Here is a 26,909-nt window from a genome sequence, read left to right on the forward strand (position 1 = left end):
TCTTTTAAAATAATTATATACTTAAATTAAAGGCAATATAAATAAATTAAAACATTAAAAGAAATTATTAAGGGCAATATAGTCGTTTTATGTCTGGAAGGATCAAACGTGTCAGTTTCACCCAAATGAAGGACGGTCCGAGTTAACTTTTGAAAATAGGGACTAAACGTGCCTTTTGGCACCTGCACGAGGGACGATTCGTGTAACTTACTCAAAAATTAACCCGTGTTGATCTAAAATTAATAGCATTTGAAATAAAATATTTTATCGTTAAAAAACAATGATCAAACATTCTGAACGACTTGATAATTTAAATATTATGGTTTTATTTAAATAATATGTTTTATAAAATTATATTTGTTTTTATAATTATTTAACAAAAAAGGAAAAAAAAAACTCAAAAATTAAAAAAATGATAACATTGAAGTTATTTTGATGTGGAGATCATTTCCTAAGTTAAATGATCTCTAAGTTAAATGATCTTGGGATTATATAAAATGTGAGGTGACAAAAAAAAATAATCTATTATAATAAATAAATTTTTTTTTTGCCACATGATATCTTCTTATTCATTTGAACAAATATAATTTTCTGGAATTTTTAAATTTTCTATTTTCTATTTGTCATTTTATTGTATTTTTCATTTTATTAAATTAAAATTCCACATTTAATGTATAAGGTAATATATATGTAATGTAATCAATACATTAAAGTCTCATTAATTTTAATAATTCAAATTTTTCTTATTTTTTTTTATAAATTCAAACATTTCAAGTTGTTAAAATTTTATATTTATTTTTTTAATTAAACCTCACACCTAGTATTATAATATGGATCCATACCAACCACTCCTAGCCTTACCATGAGATAAAGAATTTTATGAGTCTTTAAAAAAATATTGGCATGTAATATTAGTTATTAAACGTGATATTTTCAAGTTTGTTGAAGAATTTTGTTCTTCTGTCTTTATTCCTATTAAATGTAATGCTTCATTCTTTACCTCCCCAAATTTTTTTAATTCATGTGGAGTATAACATATTAGCCAAGTTACTTGCAAAGAGATTAGCCAAAGTGGAATGGAGTAGAACACATTAGCCAAGTTACTACCATGAGAGAGGATTATTAGTAATTAATACAATCCCTAGCTACCAGCGTCTCTGAAGGGAAAACAATCAATGTCAGCCACCACCCACGACGGATACATCCACCCATCCACCGTTTCAACCACCAACTCACTTGATGACGATTCAAAACACCCATCTAGACTGGGTAACTCAATGATTTCACCCAGCTCATCCACCGGATTGGCGACATTATCAGCAAACAACATAGACCCAGTAGACGACGGCGGTTGCACCAAACTCTCCGACGAGGAAGAGACAAACTCTTGCATGGAGGCTGCTTTTGCGGCAGCTTTTTGGACGTCACGTGGAGAAACAGAGGCTGGACGCGGCAAAGAGTCTCTGAGTTGAGGAAAGTTAAGAATGGCGGAATTACCTTTGATTGATAACGCGGCAACATCATGAGCTCTGGCAGCCATCTCCGCCGTGGAAAAACTGCCGAGCCAAATGCGTGACTTCTGACGTGGCTGTCGTATCTCTGATACCCATTTACCCCATCGGCGGAGTCGGACTCCACGATACACCGGGTGTTTGTAACTTAAATCACCAGGATTTGGACGTGATCTCTTTTTAATCTTGCAAGACTTGGGTTGTAAACCGGAGGATTCTGATCTTTTTGACCCACCGGCGGCGGTGAAGAAGGAGGAGGAAGAGGAGGAGAGATTGGTGTTGTTACTATCGGCCATTGATGTTTTTTGGGGCGCTATACCAACGTATTATATGTAGGCTAAGCATGATCTTAATTCGTACGTAATATTCGAAGGGTACGACTTTCGTGATAATTTGTACTTGAATATGTGAATAAGAGAAAGATGTAACCAAAAACTAATTATAATATCCACGACTATAATCTTCTGCACTTGTAGTGAGTTTGTGGTTAACGTTGTAAATGAATGGAAGGAAAAAATAATGACATAAATAAATATTATGATTTATTAGTAGAGCTAATCATAATTATGATAAATACTAATACCATATTATAAAATAACCATGCTATCGGTATTTATTATAAAATTAGTTGTGAAACCCGTCTACTACGCGGTTGATTAAAATAATTATATATGAAGATATAAAGATTCAATATTTTTTTTAAGAAAACATTAAATATAAAAATGTAAACATTAAGTATTTTATAAAATAAAATTTAAAAATATATACAAAAAAAATGATGAATAAATAAATAAATAAATAATTCAATGAAATTTGAAAGAAATATGCCAATTTTAATTATATATATTGAAGAAAACATATTAAAATTTGAAAATATAAGGAAACAAATTAATTACACATTAATTATTTTCTATAAACTAAAAATTAGATAGTTAATTAAAAAAATAAAAAATCACCACGAAATGATAAGTGAAAATTAATTTTTAAGAATTTATCATAAAATTACATGTATCAAAATGTATGAAAATATAACATGTGATAAAAAGATTTTCATTTATTAATATGAATAATCATCCCATTTATATAAAATCTCACTGAATTGCTAAAACAAGTATTTGTTATATCATTTAAACAAAGTTAGGTGTAAGGTAAGTGATTAAAATCGTATGTATTGAAAGAGAATGTTATGGGATTAAGTCCTATTAATACCATTGTTTCAATACATTTGACACATTTAAAAAAAATCTTTGAAAAGAGTTGAACAGATAAAATTAGGGGTGAGTATGCGGACCGAGACTGACGTTGAAATCTTACTGATTTGCATACATCGGGCTGGTTTTTGATTCTCGTTATACCCCATTTTCGGTTTCAATTGTTTTACCAGTTAGGTTCCATCGGATTTGGGTAAAAACCAATTTGGATAGGAAAATATTTTAACTATCATAACTCATTAATTTGAAGTCAAAATTACATTATATTCTTTCCAACATGTAGTTTATAGTTTTTATTTCATTTTAATACCTTATCCGATTATATATTTATTGAGTTACAATTCTTGAAGACGATCTATCAAAGCTAAACTGTTTCAACTTTTTCGCATAATGTTGAACCTATAAAATTATTTAAAATGTCATAATTCATTCCTTTGAAATCGAAATAACATAATATGTTTCCAAACATGTAGCTTTCAATTTGTACTTCAATTTAGATTATAATTTCTTTTTATTTAGTTACATATTCATTGAATTACAAACCCAAAAGATAGAATATCAAAGCTGAAATGTTTTTTTTTTCTTTGAATTGTTGCATTATGATGATCATAATTCATTTTTTTATGTATTTTGATAGAAAAAGTGCATTAGAAGGATCTAAACTTGTGAATGTTCAAACAACTCATCGGATAACAATTATTTCAACAAATTGTACCATGTGCGTTCCAACCAGCTCAAAAACTGGAAAATTGGAGCCGACAATGACACCATTATATGTTTAATGGCCCGGTAATCCGAACATTCATTTCCCTTAAACCGGTTCTCAGGTCGGTCTGTACGCTTACCCTTAGTCACAAAAAAAATAATAAATAGTTAAATAGTTAAATACATTTAAAAAAAATATAATGCCAAGTACAAATTTCGTTCTTTATTGTAGCATTCATTCATCTGATAGTTAGAATTAATTCGTATATCATAAACAATGGGACAAAAGTGGACCCGAAATGGCTGAGCTTTGTTGTTTCAACATTTGTTTCAAAATGGAATTGAGGATATTGATTGGATCTATAATATATCTTTTTTCTTCAATTTACAGTGGATGAAATTGTTTAGGAAGAGGTTTGCGTTAGCTATGGCATCGACGATACCATCATAAACACCATTCCAACTGGTAGCAGATCTTAGTGGAGCCTTAGGGATTCCGTGCCACTGCTTAATTTCCGGCATGTAGTATAATTTTTTTTTCTATTACGTGCACCGGTTTGAAGTACGAGGGACACCCCTACTAAAACAGGTTGCGTCCGCTACTAAATTTCCAACCTATGTCGTATTGAAAATTTGAAGGATTCTGAGCTTGGAGAACTCTCTCTCTCTCTCTCTCTCTCTCTCTACAATGACTCTTTTCTTTTTCTATTACTTTTTAACAATTTACCATCTATATAAACCACTCTTAAACATACCAAAACGTCGTACCTTTCTCTAGTTCCAATCCAAACTTTTGTATTCCATTACAAATAGATTCTAGCTATATATAATCCAAAAAAATAAGTCCAAGCCAAAGAAGAAGCCATTGAAGTAGAAGTGTAAGTGGTTCATAATATTTCCCAAATTCGATTGATGTAAATCAAATAACATACCAACAATATCCACCACAATATTCTCAATTTCATATACAACATTTGTATAATTAATTTCAAGTATCTCAAGATCAATAAAGTTTTAATTTTTTTTTAAAAAATCCCATAATATATACTCAAAACCTATTTTTGTGATACCCATAACATCTGGTGAAACTGAATCAAGCAATGAAACCCAATCCATCCATCAAACCCATTAATCTACTGATAAAGAACCCGAAAATTGTCGCTCAATCGTCCAAAATTTTACACAATGGAAATAATCAAGATAATAGACCAAAAAAGAAGAAGTCGTGTTAGCAAAGGCATGTCAACACTCCAGAAGACGCTGAAGATGGAAATCAACAACAAACATAATCATTTTGGTAGCAAGTACTTGACAAATTCAAAATGCAACATTGGGGTTCGAACTGTAGTATGTTCATCAAGTGAACTCAAAGCAAAAGGATTTATAGGCAAAAGTGAATAGGTTCAATTGCATATTCAATAACAAGACGAACTCATGAGCAAGTGGAATATCAAAAGTTGATATTTTAAATACGATACAAAATGAGTATAAAAAAATTATAAAATGAAAGTTTTTACACATGATGCGACATGTGACACTATGAAAACACACCTGAAATGATTAACCATGGGTTTAATAGGTGATAGTTCCCTTCATCCATCGCAAATGATCAAAACATCTGACTCCAACACATACACATTAACATATACACATTCTTCGAATGTTAATTTCCATTAGAATTCAATGTAGAGGCTGAAGAGTTTTAGGTTGAAGAATTACGATGTCCATAACGAAAAATGATGAAATCGGTGTCTTCATCCACAAATAAACTTTATGATGATATCAACGTACTCATTAATAAAAGTTTTGATCTCGCCAATTGTAAGGTTTGGTTTCTAGTATGTATTTTAAATAAAATTTATTCACTTTTATATGAAAACTCGACGATTTTGAGGCCCCAAACTCGCAGAGTAGGAATTATTAATGGGATGCGATTTAAGAAACCTACTCAACGAGTTGGGACCCCCAACTCGACGAGTAGGTCTGGCAGAGTGAAACCCTAATTTCAGGGTTTTGCACCCTATTTAAATACCTTAACCCTTAAAAAATTGCCCTTGTTTGCAGCCTCCATCACCCCAAACCCTAGCCTCGAAACCCTAATCCACTTTTGACTGTTTTTGTGTCATTTTTGTGTGTTCTTTGTGAAGTTGAAGAAGAGGATCCTTGAAGAAAGAGCAAGGACCTGAAGGAGGAGATTAGATCCTAAAGTTAAGCTCCATTTCTGGTTCAATAAAGGTAAAAAGCTCCTAACTTGTCCATTGTGTTCTTAGATCTCTTCATCTCCACTTTTGTTGAGTTTTTGGTCCATGTAGCTTGGTCCTTGGGAAATGCACATCCAAATTGATTTACCTTTCAAATCCGGGTCTAGAAAGGTTTTCATTGCATAAAGGTGCAAACTTTATGGCCATGGATGCCCCATGCAAGCTTTAGGGTGTCATTTTGGCCTTTTAAGCCCCAAAAGGCCACGCATGGAGGGAATGTCTGAGACTTTACGTGTTCATTTTGTGTCTAGGGCCTAGATCTTAGTTTTCATGCTTTGGTTTGGAGTATTATGGCTTTTAGACCAAGATCTAGGTCTTAAAGAACTAGGGTTTGAGCTAAACCCATTAAGAAAGTGTAACATCTCGAGATTTTACAGGTATTTCTGAATCCTCTCTTCTATTATTATTTTGTCATTTATAGTCCCTAGGTTAGAAGAGTCAACCCATGAGAAGCCTAAGGGATAAAGTTGAAACTTTAAGAACAAGACTAGTACGCTAACCGTACATAAGGTACGCTAAGTGTATTAGGAGCGCCCTAGTACGCCGGGCGTCCACTTGTGTACGCTAGGCGTACTCGCGTCAAATGGAAACCCTAATATTTAGAGTTTGAGTTCTATATAAACATCCTTATGAGCTCAAACCCCTCCATCACCTCAGCCTTTATAGATTTGAGTTGTTTTCCCTAAACCCTAACCTCTTTCTTGAGTGTGTGAGCTAAAAGAGTGTGCTTTGAGTAGTTGGAGAAGAAGGTGTTGCATCAAGAAGTTGGAGAAGGAGGACAAGCTTGTATATCTGAAGTTTCTTTGTGCTCTAGAAGCTCTATAAGGTAAAATGCTCCAACCTTTATGTGTGTATGATGTGGATCTAGCCTTAGTAGCTTTATGAAACCATTTCTTTTCGCAAAAGTCCCAAGTTGGTGCATGTTATGGTTTGAATGTAATAAGCTATCCTTTCAGATCCTAGAAAGGATGCTAAGTGATAAAAATGATGTCCCAATAACTTAAAATGTCCGCTACATATAGTAGCAAGGTGTTAATGGGTTAAGACCATTAACAACTTTCTGGACGTCCAAAGTCTCAAAGTTCGACACTTTATGGTTCAAAGACATATTTGGTCGATGGATCTAGAATTTAGGCTTAAGTGCTTAAGCCATTAAGCACTTATTAGAGTTTTGGTAAAACTTGTGTATGCCCCGCATAATTTCTATATGCCTAGCATACCGAGTCAACCACTCCAATGGTGAAAACAGAAGTACGCCTCGCGTACCATAGGAGAAGACCCACATACGCCCTCTATTAGGCTTTTAACGAATCGGGATTCGAGATTAGGCCGCCTTTGGACTAGTTGGACTTGGGCCTAGCTGAACGTTCTGAATAATTCAGTTTAGTCCAGTTTTTGATAATGGATCCTAGAATAAGGCCTAATTAGGGAGTTGGGTCCAATTGGGAAAATCGGGCTATTATTGGGTTTAGATATATGGACTTTTAAGATCATGGATTTAGCATTGGGCCTTAGCCTAAATTAGAGAAAGGGCAATAGTGGATAATTACTCTATGTGGATGATTAGTAAAGATTAATATCCCATGTGTTGACCTAGTAATTGTTATTTTGGATACTGCAGGATTTTCGGTGAGCCAACAATCGGAGACTTTCAGTCAAGTTCAGCACTCCTTGTGAGGTGATTTATCCTCACTATACTAAGGGGCCTAAGGCACCAAGGTCGGCCCATCGGATTGATATCCTAGTAGGTTTTGGTACGTTGGGTATGAGTTAGATATGCATGTTAGTTCGATATGCTAGTCTGGTAGATCTGTAGGACTCCCTATGATACTGTGTGATTACCTGTACGTACGTTATCTGTTACATGTCAACATGTTATGTGGGTAGAGTTGAGGTTGCACAACTCTGTGCAGTGACCAACAAACCCTAGAGTATGCCAGATATGAGCTGAGGGCTAGGGAGGGCATGCCAGACTCATACTGAGGACTCCAAAGCATTCCAGATGCAAGATGAGGGCTAGGAGAGCATACCAGACTCGCTCTGAGGGCTAATCATTTCGTTACAGTCCTAGGAATGAGGGAGCAATCCGGATATGAGTTGTGGGCCTGTAAGGCAAGCCAACCTCATACTGTGGGCTTAGGGGTAATCCAGTTTGTAGAGTTGTGGACCTATTACATGTTGTTATTATGTGTAATATTTGTTATGTATCGGTATTTTGGGAGAAGTCACTAAGCTTTGGGCTTACAGTTTCAGTTTTGGTTTCAGGTACTTTGAATGATTGCGAGAAGGAGAAGGTGTGATCTTATAGCTCTTCACATTTTATTATTTTCATTTATGAGATACTCTGACATGAAACTATTTTGAAAACACTTTGTAATAATTAAGGGTTTTTAATTGGTTGGAAAAGTTTTAAATTACCTTGATTTTTATGGGTGTTACAAGTTGGTATCATATCCTTGGTTTGAGTGAATTTGAGGAGCACTCATGTGAATCCAGTCTCAAACCAAGGAAAAGATTCTCAAAATGTGTTGGGTCAAAAATATGGTTTATACTTTACTTTTCTAGGCATTAATAGTTTTTGGCCGTGTAATATATTTTTGTAGTTCTATTTACAGCCCAATGGGTGTTTACGGCCGTAAACCCATTTACGGTCGTAAACCCATTTATGGACCATATACCCCAAGTATATATATAGGTGTTACGTGGTTGAGGAGGAATTGATGAACGTTAGAAGAGAGTGTACGAGAGAGAGAGAGAGAGAGAGAGAGAGAGGAGCATAAGTGTGTGTAAGTGTGTGAATCTTGTGGAAGGGAATTTCATTCTAATCAATATCATACAAGATTCATATTATTATTATTCTTCTTCTCTACTATTTTGATTTGGCGTTATCCATTTGATTGAGATTCCGCACCATCAAACGGATCTGATTGATACACAAGCAGATTGGGGACTTACAAGTAGTATTAGAGCTTGGATTGAATCAATCAATTTTGTCAGATCTGAAGCATATTTGATTTTATTTTTGGAAGATTTTTGCGTTTTTGGATAGATCTCTGAAAAATAGGGGGGGGGGGGGGGGTTCTTCTTCGCATTTTTGATAAAAACCAGTTTTTGATTGAGTTTTGGAGCCAAAAAGGGGTAAAAACGTCATTTTTTAGGGTTTACGACCGTAAACACATTTACGGCTAGGGTTTCCGGAGTTTACGGCTCGGTGTACGACTCGGAGTTTACGGTGTGGCGGCTTGCGGCTCGGCGGTTTACGGCTTTGGACGTGTGCGCAAGACTTTGAAGGCTTGGTGGATTGCGGCTCAGCAGCTTCTAGCTCTTCCTGCACGCGCCTTATTAAAGAAAGGGGAAGCTAAATTGAGGGTGCTAGGGATTGAACCATGGTCACCCGGTATATCAAACATGCGCCTTACCAGTTGGACTAGGAAGTCACTTTCTTTATTCCTTCGAAATGTCATTCAAAAAGAGTCCTTTCTCGATTCCAAATTTCGCAAAATTGACACTTTTAACCCAAAAATCAATTTTCTTTATTTTTAAATTACTTTTTTAACCAACAAATTTTAGATTTTAATTTTTGACTTTTAATTTTAACTTTTTACTTAAAATTTTGACTTTGACTTTCAAGTTTGACCTTTGACTTTCTTGTTTAACCTTTAAATTTTCAAATTTAGCTTTTCGGTTTGACTTTTATGTTTGACTTCTCAAGTTTGACTTTTTAAATTTGATTTTTTTAAGGTTGACTTTTGAGTTTTCAAGTTAAAGGTCATTTTTAGTTAACAATGAGTTCTTCAAAGATCAATATCAATGAAATTTCTTAGGAGAATTTACGTGAACATTACGAATTACTACGTAGAGAGAACGAAGAACAAAATATGAAAGGTACCAACTTAGGAAAGGCCATAAACCATTGAAAGATCAATTAGAGGCCAAAACAAATGATTATAAGAAACTACAGGCAGAATATAGTGACAAGTGTATCCATTATAGATATCTTAAGAAAGATTTTGATGTTGTGACTGTCGAACTTGATGCATTAAAAACCAAATATAAAGATGTTGAATTCAACTTTAAGAAATTTGATGTGTCAAGTGAGGTAGTTGTGTCCATGATAGAAAAACAATTAACATTTAAAGATAATCAAAATAAGGGTTTAGGGTATCACAGTAAGACAAAACAATTAACAATCAGGGCCAACTAAGGGTGTCCATGATAGAAAAACAATTAACATTTAAAGAAATTTGATGTGTCAAGTGAGGTACCACCTCCCTTTAATGACAACTATAACCCACCCCTTGAGACCAACAAGGAAGAGACACCTGCTCAATTTGGCCCACGCCCTAAACTAGCTCTAGCTTCAGTTAAGACAAAACAATCAGGGCCAACTAAGGGTGTTGAGGTGAACAATACCGATGCTTCTACTTTCTGTGCAGGTAAAGTATTAGAAAATGAGAACAATGAGAACATTATTGAACAAACCAATGTCTCCTTGAACTCTGAATTTGTTGCTTCAAACTCAGTTGCTACTAATCAACCTACTGTTGGTAAATACAGGCCACCAATTCAAGCTAAAACAGAGTGCTTGTTGCAATTGTGCATGTGGGAACAACCATAAACAAGGCAAGGATACGCCACTAGGGGCAGGAAGAAACAACTTACTAGTGAAGAAAAATACTCGCTTTCACTATGGAACACCTGGACGCATTTACCGAAACCGTCCAAATCACGCATACGTTCCTTACTATGCACAAGAGTGGCAGAACGCACCAAGAGGGAGATTTTACAAAATAAACCCCTCAAGGTCACGTTCAGACAATGACAACTGGAATGCTAAGAAGGGCAAGAATTGTCACACCCCCAAACCAGAATGGCGGAAACATTCGGGGGTGGATGACTTCACGTAGTACCATAACAATTGAATATCGTAAAGAAAGTACACAACCATCATATATATAATAAAAACGTATATTGTTGCGTTATACATATTTCCAAAAGAATATTACAATATGATGATGTAAATGTTTAATAATAAACGTCCTTAGCGTTCCTTCTTCAAAAGTTGGTGGTTACCTGTATTACTGATTCCCTGAGAAATACAAGTGGTTTCGAAAAAGTGTCAATAATTAAGTTGGTGAGTTCATGAGTATTTTGTATGGAAAAAGTATCTCCTTTTGGTAGCAAATCAATGAACGAAGTTTTCAGAAAATCCAATATTTTCTATAAATCGTTTGATAAGTTCTCAAAGTTAGAGTGCGTTAGTATTTTTCATTCTTGAATGATAAAGGTAATCTTTGTGTTCAAAATAATGTAAAAAAAACTGAACGCATATATGAATCTCGTAAATCAAGCTTGTTTTTATACTTTCATGTGAGTTTTATAACCATGCTATTGACACTGAATGCATGTAACAACATTCTTCAGGTGTTGTAGTGTTATAACATTTGTCACCCCAGACCTGCCGGTCTAACTGTAGCTAACAGTTTAGGTGCGGGGTTGTCAATCCTGTATAGATCTATACACAAGTATCATGATCTCCCTCTAAGAGATTATAGTATATAATACAGGGCTTGAAATGCATACATAAGAGTACGTTGAAGTTTGAATATCTCGTATTGCTTAGTATAAATAGATTTACAATAATACTGACTTTACTTCTTTTGAAAGTATTTTGTTTATCAAGGTGTATATGTAAAAATGTACGATTGACCTACTAACTATACCAATTATAGTTTTTTAGAAAGTATGTTCTATCTGGTGAAAATAATTGGGTGATGTACTAGCCCTTTATACATAAAGATGTTTGTATCGATATTCTATAAGATAGATATTACATTTATGTTTATAAAATGATACTTTAACGTGTAATGTACTTGTATTTCCCCCCTAAAACATGAAAATAATTGAAAGGTAGGGGTATGAACTCACTTGTTTGGTTCGAAGAGAGAGAGGCTAGAGTTGAGTAGAACTTCGACCGCGGAAAGCTGCATCTTCGGGCTCTTCGGGGATTTTGGAAGCGTAGATCTTTCGTCGGGGAATCGGGTACGGAAACCGAGGGCGTCGGGATGGTCTCTGGAGCTTGAAAGTATGAGAAGGTGATTGGGAGTTTGAGAAAGTGTGCAAAAACCCGTAGCTCAACCTCTCTATTTATAGGCTGGAAGATCCACGTACTCGGGGCGTACTACCGGAGTACGCTGGGTGTACTCGGTACGCGGGGCGTAAAAATACGTCATGGCTTACGACTCCGGTCTACCTAGCGTAGAGCACTCAAGCCGATGGGACTTGACACTGGGCCTAGTACGCGGGGCATACTCTTGGATTACGTAGGGCGTAATCCAGTCTTCCATCTTCTAAATTCCGTAACTTTCGCGTACGGGCTCCGTTTTTCGCGTTCTTTATATCCACTCGTAGGTGAGATTATTCTCTACAACTTTCATTTAGACTCCGTCAGCTAGTTTTGACTTTATTTTTAATGATATATTGTTAATAGGCCGGGACTACTAAAGTCCGTTAAAAATTCATAGTTTCTTTATTCGACGTCGGTTTTCGTTTGTCTTTTTATCATTTTATTACTATTGTGGAGATCTTCAACTTCCATTTAGGTGGCGATAGCTTAATGACACTCAATCTTCAATTCGAGATTTTAGCCCTCTACTATTGTTACGAAACTTAGGAAATTCGTAAGTTCTTCATATGAGGTCCAATTTGGGCGATCTTTTTATGAACGCCTACCATTTAGCGAAATCTACGACTTTTGTTTAGATACTTAAGGCAAAAATGCATTTTATTGAGATTTCACTTTTTACGTTAAATAACATTTTAACGGTGTGTCGTAAACATACGAGTGGTTATAATTTCTTCAATATAACCCGGTTTTGAACGCTCTTTATGTTTTTGGAAACCTTGGCACGATATCTAACATTTGATGTATGCCAACTTAGATATTTGAACACTTTATTTTTGAGGTTAATTTAATTGATTCCAAATAGTTTTCTTTGTATTTGACTTTTGAGCGTTACACTGCTTTTGGAAAAATATCGGGTTGTCACATCATCCCCCCGTTAGGGAATTTCGTCTCGAAATTTAATCTAAGATAGAGTTTACAGGTTAGGAAAAAGGTGCGGATACTTTTGTTTTATCTGATCCTCGCGTTCCCAGGTGTATTCAGGTCCTCGCTTGGCATTCCAGCGGACCTTTACAATAGGTATGCGACTTTGTTTAGTCCTTTTTATTTCCCGGTCCATGATCTCTACTGGTTCTTCCACGAATTGGAGATTATCATTTATTGCAATTTCGTCTAGCGGGATGACAAGGGTCTCATCGGACAAGCACTTCTTTAGGTTTGATACGTGAAAGGTAGGGTGTACGTTGTGGAGCTCCTGAGGTAATCTAATTTTGTACGCCACTGGACTGATCCTGGCAAGGATCTCGAATGGTCCGATGTATCTTGGGTTTAGTTTCCCACGCTTTCCGAAGCGTATTAACCCCTTCCAGGGCAAGACCTTTAGTAGGACTCGATCTCCTACCTGGAATTCCAAGGGTTTTCATCTTTTATCCGCGTAACTCTTTTGTCTGTCCCTTGACGCCTTCAGGCGTTCCCGGATCTGAACAATCTTCTCCGTAGTTTCCCTTATGATTTCTGGTCCAGTGAGCATGTGGTCTGTTGCTTGTCCTCTTGCTAGTTGTGTGTCCCCCACTTCGGCCCAGCATACAGGTGATCTGCATTTACGGCCGTAGAGGGCTTCGAATGGGGCAGCCTTGATACTAGTGTGGTAGCTATTGTTGTACGAGAACTTGACCAAGGGAAGATGGGTGTCCCACGCTTTGCCAAAATCGATTACACAATATCTCAACATATCTTCTAGGGTTTGTATGGTTCTCTCACTCTGGCCATCAGTTTGTGGGTGATAAGCGGTACTCATGCCTAGTCTTGTTCCTAGAGCTTTTTGTAGTAATTGCCAGAACCTTGAGGTGAATCTACTATCTCGGTCCAAGATAATGGATATGGGCACACCATGTAGTCATACAATTTCTCTGAGGTACGTCCTAGTTAGCTTCTCCAATTTATCCGTCTCCTTGATCAGTAGGAAGTGCGCTGATTTAGTTAACCTGTCGACGATCACCCAGATGGTGTCGAGTCCGTTTGCCATCCTTGGTAGTTTGGTTACGAAATCCATGGTTATACGTTCCCACTTCCATTCGAGTATTTCTGGTTGTTGCAACAATCCTAAGGGCTTTTGGTATTCTACTTTGACCTTGGCGCACGTCAGATATTTACTCACGTAGGTAGCAATTTCAGCTTTCATGTTCGGCCACCAGTACAACTTCTTGAGGTCGAGATACATTTATCGGAGCCGGGGTGTATGGAGTATCATGTCTTATGGGCTTCGTTCATGACGACTTCTCTAAATCCTCCAAACTTCGGTGTCCAAATCCTATCCATGAAGTAATGAACTCCATCATTCTTGACTTCAAGCTTCTTATCCATTCCCCTTAAGGCTTCCCCTGCCACATTCTCAGATGTTAAGGCTTCTATTTGAGCTTCCTTGATTTGTGTGGACAGGTGTGAATGGATTGTCATGGTTAAAGACTTCACTCTTGCGGCCCGAGTATTCCTTTCGGCTGGGTGCATCGGCCACCACGTTAGCCTTTTCGGGATGATATCGAATCTCGCACTCATAATCACTTGGCAGTTCTACCAACCATCTTTGTCTCATATTGAGTTCTTTCTGATTGAGGATATGTTGGAGGTTTTTATAGTCGGTGAAGATCGTACATTTCGTGCCGTAGAGGTAGTGTCTCCATATCTTTAGAGTGAAGACGAATGCTCCTAGCTTGAGATCGTGCGTTGTGTAGTTCACTTCGTGCGTCTTAAGTTGTCTTGAGGTGTAGGCGAGGACCTTCCCTCGTTGCATCAGGATACACCCGAGTCCTTGGTTTGATGCATCGCAATAGACCACGAAGTCCTCTGTTCCATCTAGCAAGGTTAGGATGGGCACACTACATAATGCTCGCTTTAGCGTTTGAAACGCAGTGTCTTGTTTTTCTCCCCAGTCGAAGGTCACATTCTTCTGAGTTAGGTTGGTGAGTGGCTTGGCAATCTTGGAGAAATTTTGTATGAACCTTCGGTAATACCCGACGAGTCCCAAAAATTGCCGGATTTTTGTAGGGGTTCTTGGAATCGTCCAACTCTCTATTTCCTTGATCTTCGAAGGATCCACATGTATCCCCTCATCGCTTACTATGTGTCCTAGGAAATCCACCTCCTGAATCCAAAATTCGCACTTTGAAAATTTTGCGTACAGCTTCTCTGTCCTCAGTGTTTCCAAAACTTAGCGGAGGTGTTGGATGTGTTCTTCCTGGATTCTAGAATAGATGAGTATATCATCTATGAAGACGATCACGAATTTGTCCAGGAAAGGACGACATACTCGGTTCATCAAGTCCATGAACACCGCTGGAGCATTTGTCAATCCGAAGGGCATTACTACAAACTCGTAGTGACCATAGCGCGTTCGGAAAGCCGTTTTGGGGATGTTTCCTTCCAGTACTCATAGTTGGTGATATCCAGATCTTAGGTCGATCTTTGAGAAGTAGCTCGCTCCCTGTAGTTGGTCGAACAAATCGTCTATGCGTGGAAGGGGATATCGGTTCTTGATTGTGAGTTTGTTCAGCTCCCGGTAATCGATGCACATGCGAAAAGATCCATCCTTCTTTTTCACAAATATGACCGGTGCTCCCCATGGTGAGAAGCTTGGTCTGATGAAGCCCTTGCTTAGCAGTTCGTTTAATTGACTGGACAGTTCCTGCATCTCGGTTGGGGCTAAACGGTAAGGCGACTTTGCTACTGGAGTAGCTCCGGGGATTAAGTCGATTCTGAACTCGACTTGGCGTTCTGATGGAATCCCTGGAAGATCTTCTGGGAAAATGTCTGGGAAGTTGTAGACTTCCGGAATGTCTTTAATGTTCTTTGGTTCTTGTTTCTGGTCTACTACGTGGGCTAGAAAAACGTTGTATTCCTTACGAAGATATTTTCGTGCTTTAACACAGGAGATGATTTGCAAATTTGAACTAGGTTTGTCTCCATATATGATAAGAGTTTCACCGTTGGGCAGATTGAGACAAATGGCCTTTTCATGGCAAAGAATATCAGCATGGTGAAGACTCAACCAGTCCATACCGATGATTACATCAAAACTTCTTATCGAAATGGACATAAGGTCGATTTGAAATAAGTGTTCGTTTAAGTTTAATGTGCACCCTACGTACATATCACTTGTGCTTTCCGTTTTACCATTAGCCATTTCTATAGTGAATATTTTATTGAGTGGTTGGGGTCTTTGGTTAAGTAGGTGTTTGAATTTATGACTCACAAAACTTCTCTCCGCACCGCAGTCAAAGAGTATGCATGCATGAATGTTGTCGAGGAGAAACGTACCCGTAACGACTATTGGATCAGTTATTGCTTCATTTTGACCTATCACCAACACTCTCCCAATACCGCCAACATTCCTAGTCTTGGGGCAGTCCCTCTTGAAGTGCCCAGTTTCTCCACATCCATAACATGCTTGGCTTATCCCAATACCAGGAACTTGAGTGACTTGTTGCGCTGGTGCTTTACAGAAACAGGGAGTGTGCCCTTTCATGTCGCAGTTCCTACAGTGCATCTCGCGGAAATTACCGTGGTGATGGTAGTTGCATTTGCTGCACTTGGGCAGGTTCCCTGCATATTGTTTTGTTGGCACCGGGGTAGCAGGAGTTGTGGCGGGAGCAGTAGTAGCATGAACCGCTACCATTTGTTTCTTTGAAGGTTCTTGCGAGGTTTGCCCCTTTCTCTTGTTCTAGAATTTCTTCTTGCTGTTGTTGTTGGCATTGTTATCGTTGTTGTTGTTCCCTTTGGTTGGTTCAGCTATGATAGCCGTGACTCCTTAGCAGACGCCATGATCAACGAGAGATTGCGCCAGTTCCTTGGCGCTGTCGAAGGTCATAGGCTTGGAAGCTAACACATTTCCTCGAAGTTGGGGTGATAGTCCCCAGATGTACCTCTCCACTTTTTGGATTTCCAGAATCAACATCCCTGGACAAAGTGTTATCAAATCACTGAACCTGTTGGTATAGCCAGCGATGTCCGAGCCTACCATCGAGAGGCCCCATAGTTCCTGTTCAAGCTTCTGAATCTCGCCTCTTGGGAAGTATTTTCGTAGAAGCATTCGTTTCAGGTTTTCCCAACCCATGGAGTTCGCCACCACTAGGGTTAGTGTCTTGACGTGGCCGTTACACCACGTTAGTGCGCGTTCAGCGAAAGTAAAAGCAGCAAATTTTACTTTGCTTTCTTCAGGGCATGCGCAAATTTCGAATACGGCTTCCGTTTTCTCTATCCATTGGGATAGAGCCAATACTCCCCCAGTCCCATAAAAGGGGATAGGTTTTCTGTAACAACGCAAAATTTCAAATAAAATTTTCATTTAAAGTAAAGTGATTTCATTCAACCAATAGTATTTATTTCATGTTTCATATCAAATACATATATAAAATCCCCAAGATCTCAAATAGCAGCAGTGTGTATGCATCATGCCGGCGCCTTCCCACGGTCCTCGCTAGTACTTGAAACACATACATAACAACTTGTAAGCATAAATGCTTAGTGAGTTCCCAGTATACGACTTACACATATACGCCTTTCCAGGCCCTGACCTTCCGGTCCATAACATATTGCCTTCCGGCCCGTAAACATAATCGCCTTCCGGCCCATAACATATTGCCTTCCGGCCCGCAACATATCGCCTTCCGGCCCATAGCGTATTGCCTTCCGACCCATAACATATACAACACATAATACATATACTCTAACACATATAACACATATATCATATATCCTACCTGACCTTTTCTGTCACATAACATATTGCCTTCCGGCCCATAAACATACATAGCATGCATAGCAACTATATTTCTATTTATAGCATAAATAACACTTATCATCCGACCTTCCGGTCACACAGTCAAACCCTTCCGGGTGAAGTATAGTGAGAAGACTCACCTCGTAGTAATGTAAACTATCAACTCTTGAAACCACTCGCACTCGATCCGCCGATCTGCAGACTCCCTATAATATCGTATACCCTTATTAATACTCTTATCATTCAAGACAACTAACCTTAAGAAATTACATGCAGGTCAACTCTGGTCAACGGTCAACGGTCAGCGGTCAACTTGACCGGACTCGTCGAGCGCAAAGGCGACTCGGCGAGTCTAGACGTCCTCCCCAACTTTCCCTGTTGTTCCCCTTTCTACTCGTCGAGTATCCCTCTTGACTCGACGAGATCCTCGTGGGAGAATCGCGGGGCCACCCCGACTCCACTCGCCGAGTCTGAAGAACAACTCGGCGAGTCCCAGTGAATCTTCAAGCTACTCGCCGGGTTTGAAGAACAACTCGGCGAGTCCCAGTGAATCTTCAAGTTACTCGCCGAGTCTGATCATTGGACTCGGCGAGTCCATGCCATGCAGTCGATCAACTGCTTCCTGAAATACGCATGGTCCCGAAATACGCAATCATGGGACTTTCTGCACCTCTAGACATCCTATTACTGGGGTACAAACGTCTGGGTAACGACATAATAACCCATCTAATCACTAAATGGGTTTCATAAACCCTAGATTCGAGTACACATCAAAATAACAGAAATGGTCCGAGTATTACCTGAAAACGCACTCTCTGTGTCCCCAAACCTCAGGACTCGATCCTCCTTGATATTCCTTTGGCCAAAACTCTTCTTCTTCTTGCCTAACAAGTTCCTCAAAGTTCCAATAGCTTTCTCTCCTGCTCTAGACATCCACAACGATTAGGGTTCTTCTCAATCGGCTAAAAGACGGACAATGACGGCATATGGGGCGTTATATACGATCCAAAACCAAACGGCTAGGGTTTCTGCTGAACAGCGTAGACTCGCCGAGTCCATAATGGACTCGTCGAGTCCAGTCGCGAACCCGCGACCTAATCTGTGGTCCTACTCGGCGAGTCTGGCTCCAACTCGCCGAGTCCCTTCCAAAAATTCCCCAAAATAGTTTTAAAGCAATACCTGAAATTCCGGGCTGTTACAACTCTCCCCCACTAAAACTAGACTTCGCCCTCGAAGTCTCACTCTGCGAATAACTCCGGATGTTGTTCCCGCATCTCACGCTCCGGCTCCCAAGTCATCTCCGATCCTTTCCGATGTTGCCACTAAACCAACACCAGAGGTACTTCCTTGTTCCGCAGAACCTTGATCTTCCGATCCCTGATAGCTACCGGTCTCTCGGCGTAATTCAGGCTCGCATCCACCTGAATATCCTCTAACGGAACCACTGCTGATTCATCGGCTATACACTTCCTCAACTGTGATACGTGAAAGGTATTGTGAATCTGTCCCAACTCTGCTGGCAACTCCAACCGATAAGCTACCCGACCTACCCTTGCAATTACACGAAATGGACCTATGAATCGGGGCCCCAACTTGCCCCTCTTTCTGAACCGGATCACTCCCTTCCAAGGAGAAACCTTCAGGAGAACGAAGTCGCCAACATGGAATTCCAGCTCGGACTGGCGTCTGTCTGCATAACTCTTCTGTCGGCTCTGGGCGGTCAATAACCTCTGCCTAACCTGCTGAATCTGCTCGGTCGTCTGTAGTACGATCTCTGTACTGCCCATCAATCTCTGTCCCACCTCTCCCCAGCAAATGGGAGTCCGACACCTCCTACCATACAACAACTCAAAAGGTGGCATACCAATGCTCGAATGATGGCTGTTGTTGTAGGAAAACTCAGCCAAGGGTAAATGCGCATCCCAGCTACCCCCGAAGTCTAACACACACGCTCTAAGCATGTCTTCCAGTGTCTGAATCGTCCGCTCGCTCTGACCGTCTGTCTGGGGATGGTATGCGGTACTAAAATGCAGTTTAGTACCCAGCTCTTCATGGAATTTCTTCCAGAACCTGGAAGTGAAGCGTACATCACGTTCTGAAACAATCGAGATCGACACTCCATGCCGAGATATCACCTCTCTCACGTATAACTCCGCCAACTTCTCCACTGATGAACTCTCGCTAATGGCAAGGAAGTGTGCACTCTTCGTAAATCTATCCACAATTACCCAAATTGCATCGACTCCCCTGGCAGTTCTCAGCAATTTGGTGATGAAATCCATCGTAATCTGTTCCCACTTCCACTCAGGAATCTCCAAGGGTTGCAACTTACCATGCGGTCTCTGGTGCTCGGCCTTAACCCTACGGCAGGTCAAACACCTCTCAACGAACCAAGCGACATCTCTCTTCATGCAAGGCCACCAATATTCCTTTCTCAAGTCCAAATACATCTTCGTAGCACCGGGATGGATCGAGAATTTCGATCTATGAGCCTCCTCCATCAAAGTAGCACGCGTACCGCCCACGAATGGTACCCAGATCCGACCCTGAAACGTCAGAAGTCCTCGTCCATCCTTAACGAACATTGAAATTAACCCAACGACCCGCTCCTTCTTCTGCATCTCGGATCTCACAACCTCGGCCTGTGCCCCACGAATAGCATCTAATACCGGAGTCATCACCGTCAGTCTCAGACATACATCCCGCAATGGAGTGCTCTTCGCCCTACGACTCAATGCATCGGCTACCACATTAGCCTTGCCTGGGTGGTATAGGATCTCACAGTCATAATCCTTAACCACGTCCAACCATCTCCTCTGACGCATATTTAGGTTGGGTTGATCCATCAAATACTTCAAACTCTTATGGTCCGTGTATATAGTACAACGAACCCCATACAGGTAGTGATGCCAAATCTTGAGAGCGAAAACTACTGCCCCCAACTCCAAGTCATGCGTGGGATATCTCGCCTCGTGAGGCTTTAATTGCCTCGATGCATAAGCTATCACATGGCCCCTCTGCATCAACACTGCACCCAGTCCCGAAATCGATGCGTCGCAATATACGACAAAGTCCTCCATCCCCTCCGGGAGAGCTAATACCGGGGCTTCGCATAGTCTCTGACGAAGTGTCTCGAAGGAAGTCTGTTGCTCGGGTCCCCATGAGAATGTAACACCCTTCCGGGTCAATCTGGTGAGCGGTACCACGATCTTGGAGAAGTCTCTAATAAACCTCCGATAGTACCCCGCCAACCCAAGGAAACTCCTGATCTCGGAAGGTGACTTCGGTGCCTCCCAACTCATCACTGCTTCCACCTTGGCCGGATCGACCAATATCCCTGCCTGATTAACAACATGTCCAAGAAATTGGACCTCCCGCAACCAGAAGTCACATTTGGAGAATTTTGCATATAGCTTCTCCGACCTCAGTACCTCAAGGACCTCCCTCAAGTGTCCCTCATGCTGCTCTCTAGTTCGCGAATACACTAGGATGTCGTCGATAAATACAATCACAGACCGATCCAGCATCCGCCTGCATACCCTGTTCATGAGGTCCATGAACACTGTCGGGGCATTGGTGAGCCCGAAAGGCATCACCACGAACTCGTAATGCCCATACCGCGTCCTGAATGCTGTCTTCTGGACGTCCTCATCCCGCACTCTTACCTGATGGTACCCTGATCTCAAATCGATCTTAGAAAACCAAGATGCCCCTTGCAACTGATCGAATAGATCATCGATCCTCGGTAACGGATAGCGGTTCTTGACCGTCACCTTGTTCAACTCCTGGTAATCAATACACATCCAGTGTGAACCATCCTTCTTCTTGACGAACAGAATCGGTGCTCCCCACGGCGAGCTACTCGGCCGAATAAATCCCTTCCCCAACAACTCCTGGAGTTGCGAGGACAACTCTTGCATCTCTGGAGGTGCAAGACGATAAGGCACCTTCGCAATAGGCGCAGCCCCCGGAATCAGATCGATACCAAACTCCACTTGCCTCGCAGGAGGTACTCCCGGCAACTCCTCGGGAAAAACATCTGGAAACTCACGCACCACTGGAACCTCCTCCACTGTCCTCGGTCTCTCGGAAGCCTCCCGCGTATCCATCACATACGCCACAAAACCTTTACATCCCTGCTGTAGGCATTGCCTCGCCCTAGCGGCCGAACAAAAAGCTGATCCCGAACGGGTACCCTCGCCGTATACCGTAAGAACTCCCCTACTAGGGTCTCGTATAGTCACCAGCTGGCGCTCACAGTCGATGACAACGCTGAATCGGCTCAACCAGTCCATGCCCATGATGACACAGACATCCCCCATCGCAATAGGAATTAGGTCAATCGGAAACGCAACCCCGAAAATCTCTAGTACGCATCCCCGAAGAACCTCCGTGGCACAAACCACCCTCTCGGCCGCAATAGAAACGCTCAGAGGCCGACTTAACGGCTCACGACTAATGCTGATATGCTGACTAAAAGCTAACGATACAAAGGATCTACTCGCACCCGAATCAAATAACACTAGAGCAGGCATAGAGTTCACAAGAAAAGTACCTACACATACATTAACATAAGCATAACATTTCGACTTTAAAGTAAATACGTGAATTATAGCATACCTGGCACAACATCGGGCGCAGCGCGGACCTCCTCCGCAGTCAGCTGAAAGGCTCTCCCGCGAGCCCTCGGGGCCTCAACCTTCGCCGGTCGGGTCTCAGTAGTCATGGTAATTGGTGTAGATCCCTGACAAAGCTGTGGGCACTCGGCCTTCCGATGGCCTGTCTGGTTGCAGTGAAAGCAAACCATAAACCCCTTAGGACAATCCCTGGCAATGTGTCCCTCCTTGCCACACTTGTAGCAACCACCAGCTCGACACGCCCCCTCATGACCCTTGCCGCACTTTCCGCAAGTGTGGCCCTTCAGACCTCCCATCCTCGAATCAGCGGACTTGATCCGCTTGGCTGCCGGCTGAGACTAAGCCGGCCGCCGATCCACCTGTCGAGACTCGGCCTCCTCCCTGGCCTGGGTCTCCAACTCGATCTCGCGCTTCCTGGCGTTCGCCTGAAGCTCAGTGAAGGTACAATAGGTGGAGTTTGACACAAACTCCCGGATATCCCTCCTCAAAACGCCTAAATACCGGCTCATCCGTGATTGCTCCGTAGACACCAACTCTGGGCAGAACATCGCCCTCTCGTGAAACTTCCGTGTGACCACCGCAACGGAATCAGTACCCTACTTAAGGGTCAAGAACTCCTGAATCAATCGTTCCCTCTCCACTGGGGGAACATACTCGTCCCTGAACATCTCAGTAAACCTCTCCCACATCACCGCTGTAATCTCCGCCAGAGTGAAGTTCGCCGTCACGAACTTCCACCAATCCTTCGCTCCCAGACGGAGCTGGTTCAAGGCGAACCGTACCCTCAAGTGCTCCGGGCATGAGCAAGTGTAGAAGCACCCCTCAATGTCGGCGATCCACCTCATCGCAGCAATCGGATCCTGCGTCCCATCGAACTCAGGGGGTTTCGTGTTGCTGAATTCCCGGAACAGCAACGAATCGCCCCCCTACGGCCTGGCAGCGGCCATAGCTGCGGTAGCGGCAGCGGCTGCAGCCTCAGTCAATGCGGCGTACCGCTCCTCGAATGTCTCCATCAGTGTGGTCTTAATGGACCCCAACATCTCCGGGATCTCGGCCCGGATCTCTGCAGCTACCTCCTCCTGGATCATCTGACGAATATCCTCGTCACTCACAGTGCTCGAACTCGCCCCATGACGTGTGGTAACCATGATGTCTCTGAAATACAACATAAAATTATCAGAGACTCCATCAAGTACAATTGTACTCGATAACGCAACCCTACTCAGTCTCCGATATCCAGGGATTCTTACTTGGGTCTTCCACCGACCCGGTGCCTTCGGTAGTACGGGCCCAATACTACCGACCACACCGTATCAGTATTCGTCCCAAATCTTTCCCCCAAACCCCGAATAAAGGGTACTCTACTTCTAGTATGCACTATCTACTTGCACGTTACCGAATATCTCATATAAGCAATCTCCCTAGACTAAGGCATCACAAAACAGGCCATTCTAGTCCTATCATGTATACCTAGTCTTCTAGCATGCATAACAATTCATAATTCAGTGCATAACATAACATTGTAAGGTATTCTGGGGATCTTTACCGTTCGGGCGCTGGCTGATCATACACACTGCTCCGTTCTTGTTTACCACTTTACCATTTATAAAAATTTATGTCTTTATTATTTTTAAAAGATTTTTCCTCAAATCCTCGGTTTGAATTCAGTTACACCCGAATCCCTCAAACCAAGGCTCTGATACCAATTGTAACAACGCAAATTTTCAAATAAAATTTTCATTTAAAGTAAAGTGATTTCATTCAACCAATAGTATTTATTTCATGTTTCATATCAAATACATATATAAAATCCCCAAGATCTCAAATAGCAGCAGTGTGTATGCATCATGCCGGCGCCTTCCCACGGTCCTCGCTAGTACCTGAAACACATACATAACAACTTGTAAGCATAAATACTTAGTGAGTTCCCCAGTATACGACTTACACATATACGCCTTTCCAGGCCCTGACCTTCCGGTCCATAACATATTGCCTTTCGGCCCGTAAACATAATAGCATGCATAGCAACTACCTTTCTATTTATAGCATAAATAACACTTATCATCCGACCTTCCGGTCACACAGTCAAACCCTTCCGGGTGAAGTATAGTGAGAAGACTCACCTCGTAGTAATGTAAACTATCAACTCTTGAAACCACTCGCACTCGATCCGCCGATCTGCAGACTCCCTATAATACCGTATACCCTTATTAATACTCTTATCATTCAAGACAACTGACCCTAAGAAATTACATGCAGGTCAACTCTGGTCAACGGTCAACGGTCAGCGGTCAACTTGACCGGACTCGTCGAGCGCAAAGGCGACTCGGCGAGTCTAGACGTCCTCCCCAACTTTCCCTGTTGTTCCCCTTTCTACTCATCGAGTATCCCTCTTGACTCCACGAGATCCTCGTGGGAGAATCGCGGGGCCACCCCGACTCCACTCGCCGAGTCTGAAGAACAACTCGGCGAGTCCCAGTGAATCTTCAAGCTACTCGCCGGGTTTGAAGAACAACTCGGCGAGTCCCAGTGAATCTTCAAGTTACTCGCCGAGTCTGATCATTGGACTCGGCGAGTCCATGCCATGCAGTCGATCAACTGCTTCCTGAAATACGCATGGTCCCGAAATACACAATCATGGGACTTTCTGGACCTCTAGACATCCTATTACTGGGGTACAAACGTCTGGGTAACAACATAATAACCCATCTAATCACTAAATGGGTTTCATAAACCCTAGATTTGATTACACATCAAAATAACAGAAATGGTCCGAGTATTACCTGAAAACGCACTCTCTGTGTCCCCAAACCTCAGGACTCGATCCTCCTTGATATTCCTTTGGCCAAAACTCTTCTTCTTCTTGCTTAACAAGTTCCTCAAAGTTCCAATAGCTTTCTCTCCTGCTCTAGACGTCCACAACGATTAGGGTTCTTCTCAATCGGCTAAAAGACGGACAATGACGGCATATGGGGCGTTATATACGATCCAAAACCAAACGGCTAGGGTTTCTGCTGAACAGCGTAGACTCGTCGAGTCCATAATGGACTCGTCGAGTCCAGTCGCGAACCCGCGACCTAATCTGTGGTCCTACTCGGCGAGTCTGGCTCCAACTCGCCGAGTCCCTTCCAAAAATGCCCCAAAATAGTTTTAAAGCAATACCTGAAATTCCGGGCTGTTACATTTTCTGTTGGTGAAGTCTTTGTAAGTGCATACCCCAGAACGGCCTTGGCTTGGGCCACTTGTAAAGCTGTTTATTCCTCCTCCTGACCATTGTTGCTCATTTGAGCCATCGCCGCTGTTACAGTGGTTGTTACAACAGTTTGGAACATAGCTGCATCCATAGTTGGAGGGGGTGGTGGAGGTGGTGCTAGAGTTGAGTTTCTGCGTGTTGATCTACGAGGAGGCATGTTTTGGTAGACAAAATAAGAACGAATACTATAAGTTTCTAATGTTTTGACAATCGTGTACTAGAGGGTTAATTGTATCTTGTAATTTGTTTTGACTTTAGTTTTTGGTTTCAAAGTAGGTACAACAATTTAGTTAATTCCATAGGTTTCGAGAGGTATATAAAGAAGTACTTCATATTTATATATGTCACACCTAAGGTGTGTTACATTATGCTTCTAATTTTTGGAAAATTTGACCTATCTAGAGGTCTCCGTTTACAGATACAAAGGAAATAAGGGAAACACTTTATCCGAGGTCCTATTCTATATCAAAATTGTTGAAGCTGAGCAAGTTCTACTTGCGGTGTGTTGCACGTTTGGAGCTAGATTCGGCATCCAACTGCTTGACTCCCATCAGGCGCCTTTCAAGATCCGCTTGTTGTTCCTTCATCTATCTTATTTCCGCTAGTGCGTTCACCATTTGATTTTGAAGCGTCCCTGTGTAGATTTGGGTATTTTCATGTAGTCCTTCCAGACGACGGATGTCTGCGGCGTTACCTTGAGTAGCAGCATTGATCTTGCGAACTCTGGCTGCTTGCTAGTCCGCATGGTAGTTCTGGGTAGCGATAGTGCCCACAATAACAGGAAGTGCTCGATCAGCTGAGCCTCCCCCACTGACATTGTAAAAATCTCGACACATGCCGAAAGGAGGGCATACACCTAGTTAGCGGCTCCAGTAGTAGAGATGGCTTCCCCAGATGGGGATGGGTCCTGGGTGATATGGTCTATCTTCAGGAGGATGAGGAGCAGGAGGGTCGATCACTTCCGGTTCGGAGTCTGTTCTACTAGTAATTTCCTCAACCTCGTCGTCGACTTCGAATTCCTCTTCGACTTCGAATTCTTCTTCGACTTCCTCCTCGATTTCATCCGGGTCTTCCTCCGGGTCTTCTTCTATCCAGCCGCCGTTACCTTGGTTTGGGTAGTAGGGGTCTCCCGGTAAAGGAAATCCGACCATTTGTCTGTACTGGGATAGAGGTATGAGGATTTTATAAGAAAAGAAATTTCTATTTAACGACATCCTACGTTTAACTATATCTTACTGAATGCAAGTTTTTCATTGTACTATTATTCATAACAATAGTCCTTTAGTATTTCAAATTTGCGAATCTAAAATAATTTTATAAGTTTTTGGCTTGTTGTCCACTACGACCATTCCTCGACGTACGTTGGTCAAATCCAGGATAAATATAGTTGATCAAGGCTATATTTATTGTTGATTTGATTACATACCCCGA

The 26,909-nt window shown here is 41.4% G+C and overlaps 1 protein-coding gene across 1 annotated transcript; it reads right to left on the reverse strand.

Annotated features, from left to right (window-relative positions):
- Window positions 1–816: 816 nt before the first annotated feature.
- LOC145038858 (Integrase-type DNA-binding superfamily protein) lies at window positions 817–1,929 on the reverse strand. The gene has a single exon (XM_078987086.1). It carries the CDS (start codon window positions 1,805–1,807, stop codon window positions 1,142–1,144), a length of 666 nt encoding a protein of 221 aa, XP_078843212.1. The 5' UTR covers window positions 1,808–1,929; the 3' UTR covers window positions 817–1,141.
- Window positions 1,930–26,909: the final 24,980 nt, after the last annotated feature.

This window comes from Lactuca saligna, chromosome 4 (genome assembly GCF_052625555.1).
Source record: "Lactuca saligna cultivar CGN05327 chromosome 4, ASM5262555v1, whole genome shotgun sequence".
Taxonomy (NCBI): Eukaryota; Viridiplantae; Streptophyta; class Magnoliopsida; order Asterales; family Asteraceae; genus Lactuca; species Lactuca saligna.

Coding starts and splice junctions, on each gene's coding strand:
- LOC145038858 (XM_078987086.1), bottom strand. CDS start 1,807: ATGGCCGATAGTAACAACACCAATCTCTCCTCCTCTTCCTCCTCCTTC.